We start from the raw sequence: 23,400 nt of genomic DNA, 5'->3' as shown, positions 1-23,400 counted from the left end.
GGCGGCAGCGCGTCACTCAAACGTACGAACACTGATTGCAGATGAAATGCAGTATGGCGGAGCAACACTGAAATAAAACAAAACTGTGCGAAATTCATCGGGATTAAAGCCCGAAATCCTGCCGATTCATCCCACAATCCGCCCGATCTGCGATTATAATCACATACGGATTCACGGCTCGATAAATCGCGCTCTTTGTGTTTGTTGTTAAAGGTGTTTTTGTTTATCGGGAGACCCCGCGATACTTTATGAGCACATTATAAGACAAACACGCTTATTATTATTTATTTTTCGTCTTTATTACGTTCGTTAAATTTAAATTGCGATTCATTCTTTATTAAGCGCGCAAATCTTCACTTTTCGTGCAGAAATCTAACCAGCCCTGTGAAATCACAGGCGTGAAGGTAAAGGCTTGTTTATTATTTTACTAAACATCAAAACGATGGAGAAAAAGCAGCATAAATCAGACAAACATCATCGCCACCACCACCATCATCATCAGTCCTCGAGCAGCAGCAGCAGCAGCGGGGAGTCCGGCGGCAGCAGCCCGGCCCACGGTGCGCCCAAAGCGGCCAACGCCTTCGCCAACGACGGCAGCTTCATGGAGATGTTCAAGAAGAAGATGGAGGAGGAGGAGAGGAGGAAGAGAGAGACCGAGGAGCAGGAGAAGACGAAGAGTCCTGCTCCGGCAGGTCAAGCGGCTCAGGACAAGAAGCCCTGTAGCGTGAGCAGCATTGTAAGAGCGGCAGTGGAAGCGCTTTACATTAGTGTAACATTAACACACACACACATACAGCAGTAGATTCTGGCTCTGTTCGGGTCCTGGCCGCTTCCTAAAACCCGTGTAACGCTCTGAGTCTGTTCCCTTATTAACTCAGGTGGGCAAGCGGAGGGGAGGCGCGCGTTTGGCCCTCAAGACCGGGATGGTGGCCAAGAAACAGAAACTGGACTCTGAGGTGAGAAGCGACAATATTCTATAAAATCTATATTATATAAAACAAACCTTTTCGTTATGAAACTAATTTATGAAGTTCATACAGTATCTATCATAAGGTGTTCACGCCATGTCGTAATTACGAGATTAGAAGAAGAATTCACTTCCTCGTAGAACTCATAATTACAATTAAGCTGAGAGCTCCGACTTGTACCACGTGACTGCTGTACCAGCTGACTGCTGCAGATTCATAATGGTGTTGATAGTGTTGCCATAGAAGCGCATAATTCAGAGGACGTGAACAGCTCGTCACGTGTTGTCATCTCGTAATTACGACATTGCAAGACTGCAGCAATAACTTTTCCAGATCTATGCTGTGTCCGAATTCGAATACTTCCTTACTAAATAGTATGTGACAAATTACATTCATATTATCCATATTTATACTATACATTTAACATACTTTTTCATAAAGTAAGTTAAAATTCAAATGTAGTACCTGCTCAGTTTGCGATTTCGGACACACTGCGGGCAGTTGCTATGCGACAAAACAGTACAATTTATTTTTTGCATTCGCTCATGAAAAAGTTTTGCAGGTTCACGAAAGTTGTGTATAGAAGCATATTTCTTCCACATAACAAAATTATGCTTTAGTGAAACTTAATTATGACGTTAATTATGAGTTATAATTGTGGTTACAAAGTCAAAATTATGACTATAAAAAAGCGCAATTATGACATTATTCATAATAAGATAAAAAGTTGAAATTATGACATACCAAATCATCATTTTGATGCTGAAAAGTTGAAATTGAGATCAAAAAGTTGAAATTTCTAACTTGTCTGTCATAATTGACATAGCAAGTCATAACCCTAATTGTGTTAAAAAGCCAAAATTATTACATAATCATTATTATGAGATTGAAAAGTAGAAATTGAGATAAAAAGTGAAAATCATTGTCATATTTATTTTTTACTTTTTTCTAGAGATGCACCGATACCGAATTTCTCTGCCGATACGATTATTCAGAATGATCTCGGCCGATACTGATAGTTTGGTTTTTCTTAAGGAAATGTTGCAAACTATACAGGGAACCCTCTCATTTGGTACACTACAATATTAAAGGTTACAATTAACACCAGAGGTATTATATTCAGCTGCTGTTCATTTTCAGATATAATAATTACACTCAAAAACTAAAATGTATAAAACTTAGTATCACATAAGGTAGTTTTCATAAGCACTTGTCTTCATGGCAAATACATATAATATAAAAAACATATAATTAACAGTAAATAAGCTCCTCACTAGTGTTTTTTTATATGTAGATAGCTAAGGAACTGTGAACATTGGAAAACATTCCTGAGGTAAAAGTGACATGATGTGACATATTGTTCACAAGCTGTTTTATTGACGTCTTTCCGCGGTTGAAACACAAATAAAGTGATTACATGAGACGTGATTCTGGTAGTTGTACAATATATTTCAACATTTGATGTTCATTCATGTTTTTCGAGATACAACTTGTCTTGAAGAGGAAGACAAGACTCGCGCTGCCTCCTAAACTGAGGCATTACAGCGATCTGACATGTCACATTTAAGAGAGTCAAAACGCCATTTATTGTTGAATTTCATGATAAAATGAACAGAATTTGAAAACTTAAAAAACTTAACTTTAATTCTTTATCAGAGGTGAAAAAGCACAAATCTTTTTTGCGATTATTGGATGGCAGTCGCTACAAATAATATTTGATGTAGGAAAAAAAATGCAGACCTGGCAACCCTGGCTTGAACTACGGGTGATTCATAGGGTCAAAAAGAGCCTGCTTTAACATCACTATTTTTAAACTTTTAATGCGTTCAAATTCAACACAAGTGATTTTCTTCACACACAGTATGTATGAGTTGCAGTCTGAACATGTTTTTCCGCGCCCTTTTAATTGACAGGATATAATCGGCCCTGACCATCGGCAGTTTTTAAACAATCAGCCGATAGCGATAATAATAGCTTTTATCAGCCGATACCGATTGTTAGCCGATACATTGGTGCGTCTCTACTTTTTTGATAATTTTTATTTCGACTTTTTTAAAATCTTGTCATAATTTTGACCTTTTTGTGTCTTAATTTTCGACTTTGTCATAATTTAAACTATCCTTTGACGTCATAATTTTGACTCATAATTTTTGACTCTCATTATTTTTTTACTTTTTATGTCTTAATGTAGACTGTCATAATTTTGACCTTTTATGTCAATTTTGGCTTATGTCGTCATAATATAGACTTTTTGTCATAATTTTGACTTTTTATATCAATTTTGTATATAAATTATATAAATTTTGACATCAGTTTAGACATGTCAATTTGGACTTATGTCATAATTTGAACTTTTTATGTTGTAATTTTGTTTTTTTATGTCAGAATTTAGACTTAGTATGTCAGAATTCTGAAATTTTATGTCAATTCTGGCTTTTTCGTGTCCAAATTTTGACTTTTCATGTCAGTTTAGACTTAGTGGTTCTCATTCATAAAACATGCGTATGCAAATATTTGAACTTAGAGTGTGCATACTCTAAAATCCACGCCAACGTTCAGGTTTATAAAAACGGTCTTTGATGTGGAAAAGTGCTTAGCATCATGTCAGGGTCTGAGCAGACATACACATTTTTCCATATCAGTATACTGCAGGTTTTTTGAAATCTCAGCAGTTCTTGCCACTCGTCATTCTTAAGTAAAGCATTCGGACGTTGACTGGTGCTCTTTTAAATGCTAATGATATTAATTAGGCGTCATTTACAAGACAGAGATCTGAACCCATTCAGCCGCGCATAATTTTAAAGAGCATTTGGGATTTATAAATTTCACTTCTGGAAGAGAGGCGTACACATGTTTGTCGTGCATATGTTTGTTCTCTGAATCACATGTATGCACATTTGAGAAATGATCGTAAGGTCAAATGTAGGATGGCTTCTACGCAACATTTTATAAATGAGGTATGTCATAATCTTGACATTGTCATACTTTTTCATCTTTTTGATTGTCAGAATTTTGACTTTTCATCTCATAATTATGACTTGGTATGCATGCATTGAAACATAATTTTTCTCTCGTGTATCACTTTCTTTTTCCATAACCATGTTCCCTTAGTCGTCTTTTACATTTTTGATGCTTTATTATTTAAATCTATAATTTTCAGTTATTTGTTGATTTATGTGACTAAAATATTGTAAAGCATATTATTCAATTCGTAGGTTTACCTAGAAACAGTTGAGCAGTATTAAAGGAGCAGTGCCAATAAAACAATAATAGTTTTTTTTTTACCATAATTTTCCTCTCTCTGATCTTTGTAATTAAAAAGGCTTTTACTACTTTACCATCAAGACGTCTGTATATAAATTGATAAATGTAAATGACCCCAAATTTTGAATGGTATGTGTGTGTTTGATGAGTTTGCAGTAGTTTAACTCATCTGTGTGTGTGTGTGTGTGTGTGTGTGTGTGTGTGTGTTATGCAGGTGGAGGCTGGAAAAGGAGACGCCTGGACTAAATACATGGCTGAAGTGAAAAAGTATAAAGCGCATCAGTGTGGAGATGATGATAAAACCAGACCACTGGTCAAATAGACTGGAGCTCTTCTGTGGACACGGGCCGCACTGCCACATCCTCATCCTCACACACACACACACACACTGATGTTATTCACGCTGTCCTTCTCTTTTCCTTCAAGTCCTTGTTTCCAGATTGAGTTTTACCTTGTGCGCCGTATTTGACCGTTTGTTGGGTTCCGGTTAATTTTATGACGTTATTTACAGTGTATTCTTTAGTCCATGGCATTAGAAAGATCTCATTCACCTTGTTGATATTTTGTACTCGACATGTTTGGTACTTGAATGTCAGTTGATCAAGATTGATGATGAAATTAAAGTCACAGTACCACAGGATTGTCTGTCTTCTGGCTGTGTATGTTAACATCAACACCTGATCACATTGTTTGTTTATTTATGTGATTAATTCATGTGTTGGCTTGCATTTTACACACTTAACCACAGTTAGGATACCAGGCTTTATCAAAAAATAATTACAAATTATTCTGAAATGAATCTCGACCTTTGTGTAGTTTTTGCTTCTTTCTCTGTTGCTAATTGGCCAGAATTTAACAATGTTCTACATTTTAGATGAAATTACTTCAAATGTGCCATAAACGGCATCATTATCAAAAAAAAAAAAAGAAAAAAAAAAGGACTTATTTTTCCTTTAGCATAAGAAAATCTAGATTTAAATAATGGTGAAATGGTCATGCTCAGTAGTACTTGATTTTGAAACATGTATTAGTCCAAACCACTAATAATAATGTGTATAAAGCTTTCAAAGCACCTGGACTCTGAATTCACAAGGGTAATTTGTCAAAACAAACCCCCAAAGAGTTTTAATTCATTTAATTAGATATTTAAAATGATCTCAATCCTGTGTAAAGACTAAATGTGCCTTAATGGATTTACATGCTTAACGTAAAATCATTTTGATAAAAAAAGAAAACGTTTTTTTACTTGATGCACAAAAAAAGCTGACAAGCTTCAAGTGCAGAGATTCGAGTCTTGAGAGGTTTAATGGTCTCACACCATTTAATTTTTGAAAACATGAAATAACTTAGAATTAATCATTTTAAGGTGTGGATTAATACAGCAGATAAACTGACATGATAGACGTCTCATTTTGAAGGCTGCGTCCTCCGGAGGTCGCATTTGAAGGTTGCATATGTCATCGAGGCGGTCTCATTTAAGAATAGTAACCGTTACACCGTATCCTAACCAGACGCGATAAGATTCCAGCGACGAGCAATTTGTCCACACCAGACGCGACTACTAGATGCGACAAATCAATCAAAAACCACAGCCAATCAGAACAGCGTGTGGGCGGGCTCTTGCTGCAAGTGCGCGGCACCAGATATTAATCTTGATGGCACTCGCAAGGAAATGGATAAGTACATAATCAAATTCACAAATATTACACCATTTAAACAATAACTGCGTTACATAAACAATCTTTGTCATAGAATACACTTGTTTGGTCACAGTTTGAACGTTCTTGTTTCCATTTGTTTAATTTCAAGAGCTGAGGTAAATTATCCATGGTTACTTTCAGTACGGCCATAAAGCTGGGAGCATTAAATGATATTCAGTCACATTACAAGCTTTTAACATTAAATAAAGCGCATAAACAGTACCTAAGATTATCATTGCCATACTTTCTTGCTGGAAATGAGACACAGCTGAATCATGAAAGTGACATTTGCAATTTAATATTGCAAATTAACTCTTTTCCAAAAAAAAAAAAAAAAAAAAAAAGCCACCGCCAGCATTTTCAATAATTTTCACAAAATATTCATGGTCCCCAGAATAATTTGTTGCATGAATATCATGCAATACCCGTGTATCAAAAGAAAGAAAACTGCTTTTATCTGCTCCTTTCTACAGTATAACTGTGAAAACACGGAAAATTCCGTCAATGGCGGGGAAAAAGTTGGCTAAAAAACATCAGTAGCAGCTCTTATTTCTATATCCCTCATAACTAGAATCAGTTCAAATTATTAAACTGTTTGTTGAACTTACTTAGTATTTATTTGTATTTGAACTGAATAAAATACAATTCAAAACATTTTAGACCAGAATCACTTGCAGTGTACACTTAAAACATGCTTTCCAAAAGGAAAAAATCCCCGTAATGAAAATAAAGTTTTTAATGTTGTTTATATGTCTATGGTGTTTTTAATATGTTTTAAGACAAACCATGTGTAAATTCATAAGTCAACACCATTGCTGAGTGTTTTCTCTTGAAAACTGCAGTGATCTAAAGACAATCTCAAAAACGGGTTTAAAATCGCTGGTGTTTCTGACGTCACAAACTACATCAACGTGCCAGCGGGGATTAGCACATCATTAACTATGACCGATCTGAAGCAGGAGAGTCTCGAGAAGCCAGGTTATCCCGGTATATTTTTGTTGATATGAAAAATCGGGTATATTTAGCAATGTAGCGGGTGTATGATGTATATTACAATATGATGAACTATATGCCTTGCTCTGTTCTGATTTTGTGTAACATTAACAACACATTATAAGCAGCTGTTTGATAACAGTCAATCAAAAGGCTAATCATATTATTCACTGTTTTGTCCGATGTTGTAAAGTGCAATACCATTGTTCAGCGTTTATCTCAGTAAGTTGACCAAGTGGATCTCTGAGCTCTTGTGAGGCGGAGCTAATTAGCATATTCATTGAGCCATTTATATTAAATGAGGCAAGGGTGTAGAGTTACACTCAAGCTATTTAAGACATGAAAGTTTTTTTTTTTTCACAGGATAAAATGTTTAAATATGTCACTTTGGTGATCAAAGATGAGCTTTAAGGTATAAAATTACTACAGGGGGACTTTAAGGACAATCTGGATTTTAACATGACAAAATGTGTTGGAGCTGAAAAAGCACAATCAAATCAGCGAAAACATGTACTAAACAAGCATCAGAAACATCAGACACACAAACACAGTTTTTGCTAAGGCTTCTGCATTTTTATTTCGCACGTGTCCTGAAACGCAAGTAAACAAATCCTGAAAGTTCAAGTATATTACAATCGTCTCGCTCCCGCCCATTTGGTTTTCAGTTTGTTTTGACTTTAAAGGGGCGTTTCATTCGTGAACAGCACCAGAGACACTGACCTACATGAGAGAGGGAGGAACACATTCACTCGCTCATGAATATTCAATCACTCGACACATTAAAAAAACTCATTTACAGAAGCTGCACGCTAATGAACATGCAAACACACGCACACACACACACGTTTCCCTCCCCGTCCACAGTGATTAGGTCTGTCTGTGTAAACATTGATACATATGTACAACTGACGCATCATTACTCAAATTTCTAATACATTATTCATGATATTCTGAGCATCGCTATTCAAATGCGTATAAAAACAGTTCCTGTCATTGGACAGCCAGCAGATCATGCATAAAAGTGGGCGGAGTCAGTCAGAACTGGATCAGCCAACAGTCGGGAGTTGTGTGATGTCATAAGGACTTCCTCTGCAAGTCTCCGCCCTGCGTTTGATTGACATCTGCACAGAGAGAGAGAGTGGTCAGTCGTCGTACGCAACGCATCCTGACAGATGATGAAGAAAGCGACAAACAGAAGACGCATGCAGCCAGCGGGAGGCGTCGGTCAGCGTTTACCTGAGAAAGCCAGCTGCAAGTGTGGCGGCAGAGCAGCCTGAGCCCCTGACATGAGACCCTTTAACACATCTGAGGAGAGACGGGACAGAGAGACACACACCGACACGCATGAGACGGATGGACAGAGAACGAGAGCCGTTCAATGGAGGAAATCAGATTCATGAGGAGCGAGAGGATGAAAAGCAGAAGATGAGCCACAAAAACACACCAGCAGCAACAAACTACTAAACACACACGACTGCAACTAACACATACTTGCATTGACTAAACAGTTCGTTAATTAATTAGATATTTTCCTAACAAACACAAAATCTGCTTCACATTGTAACCTTTATCATTTAAAAACAATTTGTGCACAATAGCCAAGTTTCCATCCACTTTTTGCACTGTTTTGCTATTGACAGTGAATATGCATAAAAAAAAGATTATGAAATCTGCTATAAAAATGATTAAATGGTGTGCGTAATGTCATCCCTAAAAAAAAATGCATTGTCGCATGTTTTGTTGTATCGCAAAAAAAATCTGCCCGAATCATTTCCATACATAATTACGCGTATGTCGCAAATTATCGTATCTTTCACATCCCAAAATTATCTTATTATATTGTAGATTGAAAAGAAGCCTATTATTTTTAAAATGGGAGCAACAACTGCCTATTCCAAGTTTATACACAAAAAAAAAAATTGTTGAAGTTAGCTATCACAATTTAAAAAATTAGCGTCAGAATAAATGTCCCGGATTTAACTTAAGATAACTCAAATGTTGCTTAATACAACTTCACATTTTAAGTTAAATAAACTTAAAATTTTAAGGCAGCATGAACACTTGAAACAACATTTTTTTTAGTGTACAGAATGCAATCTGACTTTTTCATCTCTGGAACAAAACCAATAAATTTTAACTTGTTATAGTCTAAAATAAAAGGAAGATCAAATTAAGATGTATAATCAAGAAAAACATATTTGAAAACTTACATAAATAAGGATGAATGAATTTCAGAGATGACGTGTTTTATTCTTACCAACAGTAATAAATTAATTTTAGATACAATTTAATAATATGAATATAATACATTGAATATTTCAGAGAAACGGTGCTTTAATGGGAGCAACACCATGAACGCGGGCGCTGCATATAGGCTAATTGTCATGTGACACCACATTTATTTGTGTTAAAGCCCTTTTTCTTGACAAAACGCTTCATGAACCCTTTTAACTCAGTTAAATGGAAAAAGATTGTGTCGGCATCTGCAATATTGTATCGATAATTGGCATTTTCATCAACTATAACGATAAACATTGTGAAAAAAAATTTTTTTCCGCCATTAAAATGAGCTTTTCACTACTTTAAAGTCGCATCACTAAATAAATTTGAAATTGGCTAATTTTCATAATTATTAAAGATTTTATCAATTCGGCTATCACACAAACACACATACATATGGTGTGTCCAGTAGAAAAACGGACAAATCATTAAAAGTAAGTGAATTCTGGAGATTTTACAGTATTTTAACTGCAGCAGTGTATATTAGATGCGACTCAAGGGCAAAACTGAAATTTTTATTTCAAATGTATATTTTAACTGAGTTTTTGTTTACATCTGACTCCACTAACTCATGAGCTTAAAGAGTAGTGATTAATTAATTATTAGTATATAGTATTAATTAGTAATATTACTATTAGTAATAACTGGGTCGTTTTCCAATTACTGGCTTTGGACAATAACTGTCTATTTGACTGATTAGAAAACTTGTTTATTCTGCTTGTGTCCGTTCTCATATTTATCAATGCCAGAATATTTCTGATACATGCTAAATTTACATAATTAAATTATATTTTTATTTATTTATTATAATATAATTTTTAAATGTTTTAAATGTATTTTTTTTTTTATTATTATTTAACACTGTATCGGCAGCAAAGGCTATTTTCATGGCAAACTAGTCATAACAATAAACCTTCAATCAATCAAAAACATTTTTATACAATTTAACAATTTTTTTTTTTTTTTTTTTTTTTTTTTTTTTTTACAAAATACACTAAAAATATAGCAATTATGCAAGCTTTTTCAGTTTAATATTTGATAGAAAATCTAATTTTCTCTTTTTAAAAAAAGTCCAATAAAATAAAATACTGGTAAATTCTTCACCTTTTATATATATATATATATATATATATATATATATATATAAACAGTTATAATCGTTCATAAATGCTCATTACACAAATGTGTATCAGGAACTTTACAGCAGTAACAAACATGTTAGGAAAAAAAAAAAAAAAAAAAAAAAGCAAAGCAGTGTCAATTCTTCGAGATCTAATAAAGTATGTAAAATTCACCTCTCTAAGAATTTTTTAATAATAATTCTATTTATTTAGCACGTCACTAATGTGTGTGTGTGAAGAGCGACTTACTCTGGGGAAGGTTGAACCCTGAGCTGCTGGGATTGGTCGAGCCACTGGTGGTCGCCGTGGAAACCACAGATGAAGGAAGATTCAGCAGGTTTGGAAACTGGAACGGGAGAGAGACGGGAACCAGTCCTCCCAACATCCCGAAACCCAGAGGCAGAGACGGACCAGCCGAACTGAGCAGAGCACTGGGGGACGACACCTGCAGATGGGTTTAAAAAAAAAAAAAAAAAATCCCCCAATCATTATACTGTTTAACTCAAATTAGTTTTTTTTATATATATATATATATATATATATATATATATATATATATATATATATATATATATATTTTATTTATTTATTTATTTTTCAACTTTGGTTGTCAAATCAATTAATCACTAATAAAAATTAAAGTTCATGAATTATTTGTAATGCTTAATTAAAATATATATATATATTATTTCTAATTATAATAACCAAAAATAATTAAAAATATTGATTTGACAACCAAAGTTGCCTAAAAAATAAAAAACAATTATTCTTTATAATTTTATTAATAAAAATAAGACATTCAATTTATTTTAATTAAAATTAAACTAATTCAATGTGTATATATATCAAAATATATTTAATGAAATATAAATATTAATTTTCATTAGGCATTACAAATAATTCATTAATTTAAATTTTTTTTCATGATTAAATCGATTTGACAGCACTAAAATTCAAAAATAATGTTTACTTAAAATTAAATAATAATAATAATAATAATAATGAATCAATACATTTCTAACATTTAATAAAATTGTAGAATATGACTGGACAGACCTGTGAGAGCTGAGACGCTGTGGCTGTAGACACTGATGTGATTGTCTTCACCCCCTGATTAGCTCCAACCACTTGTCTGTGTCGCTGGCTGTGATTGGCCGTCCCTGTCACAGGCGACACACTGGTCACCGGCTGTTTGGCAACAGCTGTGGTTGTCGTGGCGAGGCTAGAGATGTTGTTGCCCTGAGATGAATTCTTCTGCCCCACAGGGGAGCTGTAACTGCTGGCGACGAACCCCGTGTGGAAGTTCGGGCTCTTGGAGGCATGCTGGTGCATGCTGGGTATCGTGGGTGGCCTGGAGACAGGCGAGGCGGTGGGCGTGAGCTTGATGATGGGCGAGCTGGGGTTGTGGGGCGATTTGGTGAGCGTGGCCTGCATGGGTGTGATGAAGCCGGGTTTGGGCGGCTCGTGGGGTGGAAGTTTTTTGGTTTGCGGCGTCACGGTCACGTGGAAAGGCTGCACGGATTTGACGTTTACAAGCGAGGGTGAGGAAGTGGTGAGAAGTGCGCGCGACTGCGGCGATGAGCTGTTATTGCTTGTTTTGATGAGACCCGTTGACATGGTGACCACCGTTTTTGCCGCTGGAATCTTTTGAGGGGCGTGAAGAGGCGATGATGTTGGAGGTGGGCGGGGCTTCGGTTGTGACACGCCCATCTTAGTGGGCGGAGTCATTGTCGGTCGCTGGGCGGGAATAACCGAATGTCTCTGAACCTGCGTTAGGACACTGACTCCTTTAACAACCGGAGATGCAGACGAAGAAGAGAGGATGCTGGGAGAAGGAGGCGGCGGGGTGTTGGCGCTCTTTTTGGCCAGGTGTGGAGACGCGTGCAGCGATTGGGCTGGTTTGGGTGCGTCGGCGGACGGCGGGCTGTCGGACTGCACCAGGCCTTTGGCGGCGCTGCTGAGCATGGCTAGAGCATGAGAGATGGAGTCCAGCGACGGGGCCGTCAGGTCCTCGTCCAGAGAGTCCGACAGGCAGATGGGCTCCGACGGGGACGGCGCTCGCTGGACGGCAGGTGTGGATGTGGGAGGAGGGGTGGCATCCACAGAGACGGCCGGCCGCTGGAGCACACCGCTGTCCTGAGGCTTGGGTTTGGCTTTCGGAGTAGGTAACATACGTTTCTTTACCCTAAAAAACAAATCAAGGCAGTTTTAACTGTCAGACACTAAAAAAGGAATGAGAACAGATACAACATTTTACTTCTGTTTTAATTAAAAAATAAAAATTAAAAAATATTTATTTATTTATTTATTTATTTAAAGATAAAAAATACATAAAATAATATTTAATTATATATAAATAAATTAAAATATATATTTTTTAAGTCTATTTAAAATAAAAAATAAATACAACTAAATTTTAATTATCTCCTTAAACATTAAAATATTATATTGTATTTTATTATTATAGACACTCAAACATTAATGACATATGACTGCTCCCATTTTAATTCTGTTTTAATTAAAATAAAAAAATACAAAGATAAAAAAAACAAAATTCATTTTAAAATTAAATATATATTTAAATATTTTTAATGCTAAATTAAAATAAAAAATAAAAAAATTTAATAAAAATGAATATATGTTTAATGAAATAAAAATAATTTAATAATTAAAATACAAAATTAAATACATTAAATAATAAATTAGCAATAACTTTTTTTTAATGAAAATCATTTAAAAATATATATTTTAATTAATGTTTAATTAAAATAAAAAAATCTTCTGTCCGGGATCAAAGTGAATTGTTCAATATTAAGCCTGTTATTCATTTTATCACTATAGCTCATAGGTTCTCACACTTTTTCATACCATGGCCCATAGTTAAACACTGAGGATTAGCTTCATTTGTAAACAGTTTACGGATATTCTATATATTGTATATCATATATATATTCTATATATTGAGTATCAAATTATTATTGTAAAGCCATGAACATGCATAATGTTAGTATTGTTCTTTTGCATATTATGTATTAATGACTGTGTGATAAGCTGTAATTGTGAGCTGCAATTGTTGCAGACTCTTTCTAATTTTTTATTATTAGATTTTTTTCAAACCTAACCATGGGTAAGTGTTTAAAAATTAGCTGACTAGCAGAAATAACTAGTTCTTAAAGGGTCATGAAACCCCAGAACACATTTTCGAGCTGTGAACAGATATGTATAGGCTGCACATCATTGAAAAGCAAAGTCGGAGCAACATCACAAAATCTGACGTCATTGTGTACTACTGGCAAGATCTGGAGTGCTGATTGGCTCCAGTATAGGCTGGTCGAACATGCTGATGTCAACAGTTTCTGATGTTTCTCTGCATTTATTCATGACTTAAAGCTCATTCAATCCAATCACTGCGCTGTAGTATGCATAAGATTATAATTGTGGTATTATGCATGAGGAAGTATCATTTCTCTTGCCTCGGTCTCTGTTGTCATTCAGAGACATGGGTCGTAGGTGCTCGTTTCCTCAGTGCTACAACACAAAAATGCATTTTCCTGCGACCAGAGCAGAAGTTTGGGTGCATGCGGATTGTTTTGCTGTAATCTACCAGCACAAATGGAAAATATGTTCGCATGAGATCGCATTACAGCGGAGAATTCAAATGTCACAAAAGTGCTGTTCATCACCTCTGCGTTCAAACATGCGAGCCGTGTGTATGTTTCCCTCAGCACAACTAGCACATGAGTGTTGTTTGTATTTTGTCCGCGATGCGGTCAGAACTGAAGTTTGAATACGAACACATCAAAAATACAATTGTTATGATATACACGCGGAGCTCCGCGATGAGTTTAACAACACTAGCCACGTGGATTATAGATCATATACAGAATAAAGTATCCGTGTTTAGAGTTTTTAGACATATTTCACATATTCTCCTGCACCAAACATGAACCAGCACAGTGTATGCACACATATTTCATCAAGTCTTTTTCAAATGAAATATGTGCAAACTGGACACTGATACAGGGGTGTGAATGTGATGACACGATTATTCTAATAGACAAAAGACTAATTTAGATCGAAAATTCAAAGAAAAATGGACAAAAAATAAACTGTCTTTATTCTTTCTGTGTTAAACTACGTGTTGTTTATCATGAGACTGTAGTGCTCGTAACATAATCAAAGTATTATTAGCCCTTTTAAATATTCTTTCGCATTTCTCCCTTGTGCTTGGGAGTTTGTCGTCATTTTCTCTGTGCTCATATATTAATATTCATTATTCTGTATAATAAGTGTGTTTTATGTCTTTGTTTCATTGGTTGTTCTCTCCCCTCTTCCCCCCCCTCTACACTCCCACTTTTCCAGAGCTTTACATGCCCATTTTCACAGAGTTTTTAAGCTTTGCGGTGTGAACGATCAGGGTAAAACAGGGAGGGTTTCATGACCCTTTAACATGAATTAATGAATCGCTTACAATAGATCTGTGAATGTGCACCAAGACTAATTTATGTGGACTGTAATGAATTAACCTAGATTCAGTTGTTAGTTAATGTTTAAAAATAAGCAGATGCCTGAGAAAACAGCATTTTAAATACATAACACAATGATAGTTGTTATATTAACACTCCAATTAATACTTTAAAAAGTACTTTATACATGCATTAATACATGCTTTTGGTCTCAATCTGAATGATTCACTGATGCATGTTATTCCCCTAAAATGATTAAATATCCCATGTAATTAATTCCCCACAAAGAAAAATCTATTCCAGTCCTTAATTGTGTCACATTATGAAAGTAAATTAAGTTGCAAATGCCACGTGAACTAATGAATCGCTCACAATAGATCTGTGAATATGCGCTAAGAGAAGCAGGTCAAAATGATTTCATGTTGACTATAATGAATAAATCTAGATCAGCATCTAGTTAGTGTTTAAAAATAACCATTTCCTCCAGAGAGGAGAAACTCACGTATTTCCTGTGAGATGATTGTGAGCCATTCGGCTCTCTTTAAACAGCATCCTGAGAAACAGAGAGAAAGAGATCAATCAGTCAGGATGTTTAGTGAATCAACATTATTCACCAACCTTTGGTGCCGAAACCCACCTGGCCTGCATCCACCCTTTGGGCCAAAGCGGTTTGACCTCGGTCTCCATGAAGACCTTGAGGTAATCCTCGGGTGAGAGTGAACTCTGAGCCTCCAGCTCGTAACAGCCCAGCTTCACCCGCACCAGATTACACAGCAGTGTCCTGCACAAACACACATACACACATCAAGCTTTCATTGAGGGTCTGTCTCATGACCATCACATTAGTGATCTGTGCAAGCTGATGTCTGACTTTCACCTGAGTTTGTCGTCCCACACAAATTTCTTCCTGGGTCCCATCACTCTTCGCCCTGGCTTCTCATCGTCTTCCTCCTCAGAGCCGTTTCTGTCGCCGTCTTCGTTTTGCTGCCTGCACAAACACACAACAGTAAACACACAGCAGTCTCTTCACTTATTCATTCGGACCAGTTTTTCTAATCCAGTGGGCTTCAAGATGACTTGATTTATTTTTTCGATTATGGGAATTTATGTAAATTGACATCCCTAAATTAAAGACGCAAAATTGTCACAGAATGATCCCACGCGACATAAGTGTTCTGGAACTATAGGAAATGTAATGTATTATTAAATGAAAATCCTGACCGTGGCCGTTGGTCTTCAGTAGCCACATTTCCATTACAGATTTGTGCAAAACTTTTGCGTTATCTTCTAAATGTCTATAAAAAAACTATTGCGAAATGACGGCGTTTCCATTAAGCAATGTTTTGCGACTAAAACTCTCGCGATAAGTCATTTACTAAAAGATACTTCTTTCCGAGAGCTTTATTTGAAGCTTAATATTTGCCACAGCTTCTGGAAGCTCTTCTCCCTCATATATGCTTCTCTGGGTGCTTCTCAATACTCCAATGGATGCTTCCTAATTTCTTCGCTCCTCCAGCCTGTTTTTTTTTTTTAATTCTAGCCTATAAATGCCATTTATAAATGCACCGCGAGGAGGTGAGGAACGAGTTATCGCGTTCACATCGGTCAGCTGTCATTCTGACTGTCAACAGACAAACGGAGTGAAGACTCAGTGAAGGAAGTACACAGATCGTGTCTGTCTCGGGTCGGGTTTTTCTTTTAAAGAAAAAAATTATGCACGTCAGGTTCAGGCAAGAAGTGATTCGAGTCAAGTACAGATTTTAGGACCTGAGAAGACCTCTACAACACGTGTCACATGGGATCATTCTGTGATACTTTTGCATCTTTTTTAAAAAGCTTGATGCTGGTGGCTATTCACAGCCATTATAATGATGAGCGCGAGCGGGACATTTTTTAAAAATTCTTTTGTGGTCCATAGAAGGGCATACGGCATTAGAACACCACCAGGGTGAACTATCCCTTTAAAAAATATATATTTTTAATCCTTATTAGTCCAGTTTCTTACTTGGCAACTTTGGCCATGCAGTCCATGTTGTATCGTGCGATCTGCTCCGGCATGACACTGCACACGGCCAGCTTGAGTTTGAGCAGCGGCGTCCGCAGCCGGTCGTCCTGAATATTCAGACTCAGCTTCTTCAGCCGCTTCAGCAGAGCCTCTTTATTACACGGCACAAACGCCTCCAGATGAGAGTAGACGGCGGCGCGCACAGACGCAGGCTGTTCCTGCACCTGCAGCTCGATACTGCAGACACACAGAGAGAAAGAGAGAGTGAGCTGATCGAACCAACGAGAGACGCTGGGAATGAAAACAACGGCCAAATGAACTCACTCCAGCAGGATGTTGTTCATGTCCAGCGTGAAAAACTTCTTCCTGCCCTCCATATCAAACTGACGAGACGCCTGAGAGACAAACAAGCAGTTAACAACAGCTCAAATCAAATTCAATGCCATCCCAGCTACCACAGCTGTCTTCATGGTGAAAAACAGGTTAAGAAAAATGTATCAAAATATGAAAAGAAAAACCAAAAGAAAACAATTTACATTTTCCATAAAATGCATGATATCAGCCGATATGTGTTCATTTTTAATGTTATTGTTATCAGCCCGATAAGAAAATTTGGCCAATATATTAAAGCCGATAAATAATGAATTTATTTCCTTCAGCTGAGACACTTCAGATGCGCACTGTCCGCCATTATGATTTTGAATTGCTTGAAACATGATTGGAATCACTTCAAAAAGGAAATACAGTTAAGTGCAACATGTGCAGCATTTTCATACCTGCCTTGTAGAATTACCGATTGTTTTAATAGACACTAGTAACAAAACCGCATCTTCTGATTTGCTGACACTGTTTTACCCTGTTTTCCACAGACCTCCATCTTTCTAACCTTCCACTCTTCCTGTTCTCACTGTACTGTCTATTTTCTCTCTATCATGTTGATCTTCTCTTCCTCCTACACCTCTCTCTACCTCGTCTCCTCCTCTCTCTCTCCTTCACTCTCTCTCTTTCCACTGGAATCTGCCTGAAAAGAAATGACACACACCAACACACACACACACACACACACACACACACACGCACAGAGCAACTATACATCCATAAAGTTACTAAAGATCAATAATGAAAACTGTTGAGAATGAGTCATGAAAAGTCTCCTTTTGTTTACGTACATGCAGACGGATGCAAAGTTAAAAATAGTTCAGCATTTCAAACTGCATCTCAAGAGCCGCTTTGTTTGCGCTCCTGTTTCTGAAAGCATCCCATGTGGATCATGTTTTGATGCAACTTAAGAGACTGTGATGTGGATATAACCGTCAGCACTCACCGCCCGCAGGTCCTCTATGCGTTTGATAAGCGGAGCAGGAAGGCTGTTGGGAAGGGGCGGCGGTGGCATCAAGCCCGTCTTCTGCACTCGGCCCGCGGCTCCTGCCTTCTGGGTGCCGTTCTCGCTCTGCCCGGGACTGGACGGTTGAGGAGAGTCCAGCAGCCCAAAGTCCAGATCTCCCATCAGCTCCTGCAGCATGTCGTTCTCCGTGGCTCCGCCCAACAGTGACATCATCGCTGGATCAGCGGTCAGGTCGGCCATGGACAGGTCGTTGCTGGGGGCGACGGCAGCAGCGGCGTTGGGTGGAGCGCGAACGAGCTTAACGTTCGACGCCGGGTTCTTCTTGCGGATCTCCTCTTTCTCGCGGGTGAAGCGGCGGATCATGGCCGCCAGAGACAACGAGTCCTTCATCAGCTTCTTCCTCTTCTTCTTCTCCGGCCGGTTCAGAGCGGACACACTATCAGAAAAAGAAATGGAGAGGAACAAAACTGTTGTCAAACACACTACCATTCAAAAGTTTGGGATCAGTAAGACAATTTATGCTTTTATTTATTAAACTGATCAAAAAAGACAATTATAATTGTTACAAAAGATCTCCATTTCAAATAATTGCCGGTTTACACAAAAATATGAATCAGCACAACTGTTTTCAACATTGATAATAATCAGAAATGTTTCTTAAGCATCAAATCAGCATATTAGAATGATTTCTGAAGGATCATGTGACACTGAAGACTGGAGTAATGATGCTGAAAATTTATCTTTGATCACAGAAATAAATTATATTTTAGCATTTATTCACATAGAAAAAAGCTCATTTAAATTGTAAAAATATTTCACAATTTTACTGTTTTTTTTTTTTTTTTTTGTATTTTTGATCAAATAAATGCAGCCATGGTGAGCAGAAGAAACTTCTTTAAAAACATTAAAAAAAAAAAAAAATCTCACCAACCCCAGTGTTTTGAGTCTCTGTGTGCTTCCCACAGAAAAATTAATACAGATTTGGAATGAAAATTGTTTAAAATTTTACCATGTTCACAAGCAAGTCAATGTATTATTCTAATACAGGCTTATGACATATTTCCTACTTATTTCTTTAAACATTCATGACGAAACTCAAATACTCTCAAAGACCCAGAACCGTCCCATCAGCAGCAGCAAATGAAAACACAAACAAGCCGTTCACATTGAACATTAAACATGAGACGACGCAGAGCTGAGATACGGAAAAGGCATCAGGGTCTTGAAATGCTTTTTGTTTTTTTGTTTTTTTAAAAGTTGAACTTCGTTTAATTTGACACAGCATCTTAAAAAAGCAGCGAGACGTGGTGAAACAGTCAAGGACATCCACCTTGTTCTTGTTTACATAGAAACAGTGAAACACAAAAACGTGTCTGAACTCACCCTGGTTTGGGTACTTTGAATTTCCTGGGTTTCTTCTCCTCCAGGCCACCGTCCTGCTTCTTTTTCCTTCTTTTAATCACCCGCTCCTCTCCATCTTTCTGTAAATCAACGTCGAGAACATCAGCTCAGTCAATCGCACATCATTCACAGACCCCAAAAAAAATCTAATAAAAATACCTCAGTATATAAAAGACGGAAACAGACCACTAATTAGAACAGCATGACTTGGTCAAAAAGTCATTTTGTGATTATTAACTGCAGTTTAAACTGTGATATGATAAAAAAATGCAAAAATTATTTCCATGTTATGGCTGATAATAAATAGGTCAAATCTAAGCTACTTTGTTAAAAAAGAAAATGAAAACAGTTATAAAAAAAAAAAAAAAATGCACTTTATTGTGTTTAATAAGCTTTTCAAGGACTAAAGCCTTGCCATAATTTATGGTATCCCTTTAAATTAGTGCTGGATTATTATCTAAATCTTAAAACAGGTCAAAACAAGTAAATATCCAATAATGGCCAATACTAATAAAAATATGCGAATATAGTGCACATCCCTAACAGTTGTGGCTTGAATGTTAATGATTAATTATGATTATTGTGACTAAAATTGTGATTTGAACAAAACAAATGAACATCTTAGACTGTATACTTAGATATTAAAGCTAAAATAAACAACAACAGTAAAACATGCTGGACAGAGTGCGTGAAGAATGTTACATCTTCAGCCTTCTGTGGTTTAATAATTGCCCTTGGACATGTTACAAACATGCAACCGTACCACACATATAATAACACTCATAAAACATAATTTTGGCTCTGCTAAAGCTGACACTTCCTCCGCAGCATGTGCTCAGTCTGCTATGACAGCGAGGATGAGGGTGCAGATGATCACCTTGAAGTGATTGGAGTCTTTCCCTCCGTCCTCTCCCTCCGATTCAGACGCGGCCCTGAACTGAAGCGTGCCGGTGTTGATGTAGAAACCGCCGAGTTTAGTGGTCAGAGACGCAGGAACCAGCTCGTCGTACTGCAGAGACACAACAGACATGATATACGGTCAGACTACAAACATCATTTATGAAACATAGTCTATACATTTACCAGAAATACACTTTAATATGTAGTATTTTGATAAGGATGAAGGGTCAGAATGGACTTAGTAGTTCTTGGTCATTTAGGAGATGACGTGCATGTGGTCAAACACAAATCAGCAGTGTCTGAATTCACTCGTTTACCCGTTCATTATGTACTGAATAGTAATTGAGAGCATTTCAGGAGATAATCAGTGGTGAATTTCTCCTTGAGGATCGATGACGCTCTCTCTCATACTCACAGCCTCGGAGTTGTCGATAAACGGATCAGTTTCATCATAGCCGTAACCGATATCGATGAGATCCTGCATCCGGTCTCGTCGCTTCTTCTTAACAGTGTTTCCCTGAGATGATTATACACTGATCTCAACATACAGCCAATAAAACAACCCGCATTATTTAATGTGTCGTGATTAAGATTAAACGTTTGGATTCATATGACAGATGTCAGTAAAAGCATACATACATATTTGCTCTCAAATTTCCTGGCGAGAGCCTCGACTTCTTGCCGTTCTTTGTCTTCGTCTGCAAACGGGTCGCTGGGGTCCAGAGCGGGTTTGAGACCTTGAGGAGCTTTCCTCACCTTCAGGAGCAAATGAAACCGGTCAGACAGAGCCAATCGAACCATTTACATGCAAACAGATACAGAGTTATACATAAGAGGTTGTTCAATCCAACTAAAGTTTAGCTGATATATACATAACACTTATCAATGTGCAATATATACATTTCAATAATCAGATGCGATATACACGTGTACAGTATTTGTATAGATTTTTAAGTGTAGCACATATTGACATTAAACCAATAAATCAATTATATTTCACTAATTAACTTTTTTTGCACTAACAATTAGGAGAGCTTGTAAACAAAAAAAGGATCAAGTAATTGGGGTTTGAACCTACAACCTTTATCATTACCAGCTTAGATATTGAACTACTAAACCACCATCATTAATCTCAATCCGGCTACTGATATAGTTACTTTTACAATGAATTAACAACACTTTATTTTTTAGATTTGACAGGTTCAGTGATTATGGAGAAACTTGGCTTGAACCTAAAACCTTTCCAGTTCAGATATTTATTAACCAAACAATAGTCATGTGTGTCAGTCTTGGATATTGCTATGGTTAATATAAAGTATTGAATTAAAAAAAAAAAAAAAAAAAAAAAAAAAAAAAAGTTTAATCTAAAGTATATTTCGGTCTGTTTACTACAGGTTCGGTTCACCTGCACGAGTCTGGGCTCGAACCCACAACCGTTCCCCGCTGATCTCACCTGAAGGCTGGCGTGGATCAGCTCGCCGTAGTTGAACTCCGCTGATTTCTGTTCATTCGGTTCTGACAGGCTCAGGTTCAGGCGGACGGTGCGTTTGGGTTCTCCGGGATCCGTTGCCGGTTTCCCGGCACCGAACACCCCCCCGGTGGCGACAGCGGGACTCGGTTCATTCTCTTCGTCCTCCCGTCGGCGTTTCTTTGATTCGGTCGCCGCTGGTGTTGTGCTATACGAGGCGAGGGTGACGAACGGGACTTTTCTCGGGTCAGCCATTGGACTCTCCGGTTCTGCTCGAGCCCGAACACACACGCGCGTGCACGCGCGCGCCGCTGACTGTTAGCTTGAGCTAAAATTAGCACTCACACTATTAAACAACAGTTTAATTCTGACACGAAACGAAATGAAGTCCGTTTTAAATTGTATAATATTTCCTCACAGCATTCGAGTCGAATCCGTTTCATTTAGTCGATTGTAAAAGTAGTTTTTGTTTGTCTCTGTGAAATCTCGGCAGCATATGAAGCGGCCATTTTCAATAGCATAAATACAGGATGAGGCGGTGGGGTCACTGATCATGCGCGATGCGCGCGATGCTGGAACAGGACCAATCAGAAGTCCCTCAGCACTTTAGGACCCGCCCACTTCGCAGACTCCAGCGGGAGAGGGTGGAGCTGCTTCCGTGCGCGCTGACCGCGGGAGATTCAGAACCGCACACTAGTGTGATTCATCCCAGAGAATCGAATCTTTTGCGGGACAGGTTCACAAAAAGACTCGTTCAAAGTTCAGTCTATTTTTAATTTTTTTGTACATCATTACTTTACTACCTTTTAAACACACTTTATTTTACAGCGTATTTTACATCACTGCTTTTCTTGTGTGTTGGTGGTTTGAAAAAATAATGTATGTTAAAGTATTTTGATATTAAATATGTAAAAATCATGAACAAAGTGCTGGGTAGTTTTAACTCAACTATTGTTTAAAAATTACTATATGTCTGGCTTAAAATGAACCGCAAATAGGTTCGAAATTCAAAATCAGACACATAATTACGTTTAACAATAATAATAATCAAAAGGTGAACATTTATTAAGCAATTTAATAAATGTTTATTGTTTAATTATTATTCATTAAACTTATTAATAAATGTTAATTTATTAGATATATGAATAAATATTAATTTCAAACATACTTAGAGTATTTAATCATGCAATATAGTAATTTTTTTAACAATAGTTGCGTCAAATAAAACTACCCAGCAGATTGGGCAAACATTTAACCCAACCGCTGGGTTAAAACAACCCATTCACTGAGTTTGTCCATTTTCAACTTGGGTTGTTTTTAATTTAAGAGTGTGGTTTTACTACAAAAAAATAAAAAATAAATAGAGTCGTGTTAAAACTTATAATATTACTGACAAGTTTCACAAACACAAATGCAGGTGGGAAGGAAACCCAAATATCGTCCGTGAAATAAAGATTTTCAAGCCATTATTTTTTCTATCTTTTTAAAT

The 23,400-nt window shown here is 37.0% G+C and overlaps 2 protein-coding genes across 4 annotated transcripts; one reads left to right on the top strand and one right to left on the bottom strand.

Annotated features, from left to right (window-relative positions):
* The first annotated feature begins 7 nt into the window (after positions 1 to 7).
* trir (telomerase RNA component interacting RNase) lies at positions 8 to 4,872 on the top strand. Its single transcript, XM_051886714.1, has 3 exons — positions 8 to 736; positions 879 to 956; positions 4,447 to 4,872. The coding sequence occupies exons 1-3, from the start codon at positions 443 to 445 to the stop codon at positions 4,552 to 4,554; spliced, it is 480 nt and encodes a 159-aa protein (XP_051742674.1). The 5' UTR covers positions 8 to 442; the 3' UTR covers positions 4,555 to 4,872.
* A 2,604-nt stretch (positions 4,873 to 7,476) lies between these two features.
* ubn2b (ubinuclein 2b) lies at positions 7,477 to 22,450 on the bottom strand. Of its 3 annotated transcripts, XM_051886711.1 has the most exons (15): positions 21,897 to 22,450; positions 21,083 to 21,199; positions 20,859 to 20,960; positions 20,421 to 20,552; positions 19,526 to 19,623; positions 18,122 to 18,578; positions 17,122 to 17,192; positions 16,798 to 17,034; positions 15,670 to 15,780; positions 15,430 to 15,573; positions 15,295 to 15,345; positions 11,383 to 12,511; positions 10,576 to 10,771; positions 8,162 to 8,230; positions 7,477 to 8,046 (listed from the first exon to the last, which is right to left on the bottom strand). In XM_051886711.1, the coding sequence occupies exons 1-15, from the start codon at positions 22,164 to 22,166 to the stop codon at positions 8,000 to 8,002; spliced, it is 3,231 nt and encodes a 1,076-aa protein (XP_051742671.1). In that variant the 5' UTR covers positions 22,167 to 22,450; the 3' UTR covers positions 7,477 to 7,999. The 3 variants fall into 3 exon arrangements, with proteins under 3 accessions (XP_051742671.1, XP_051742672.1, XP_051742673.1); XM_051886712.1 differs by lacking the exon at positions 8,162 to 8,230; XM_051886713.1 differs by lacking the exon at positions 20,859 to 20,960.
* Positions 22,451 to 23,400: the final 950 nt, after the last annotated feature.

This window comes from Ctenopharyngodon idella, chromosome 3 (assembly GCF_019924925.1).
Source record: "Ctenopharyngodon idella isolate HZGC_01 chromosome 3, HZGC01, whole genome shotgun sequence".
Lineage (NCBI taxonomy): Eukaryota > Metazoa > Chordata > Actinopteri > Cypriniformes > Xenocyprididae > Ctenopharyngodon > Ctenopharyngodon idella.
The sequence above is the reverse complement of the archived record's forward strand: the minus strand, read 5'-3'. Positions and strand labels throughout refer to the sequence as shown.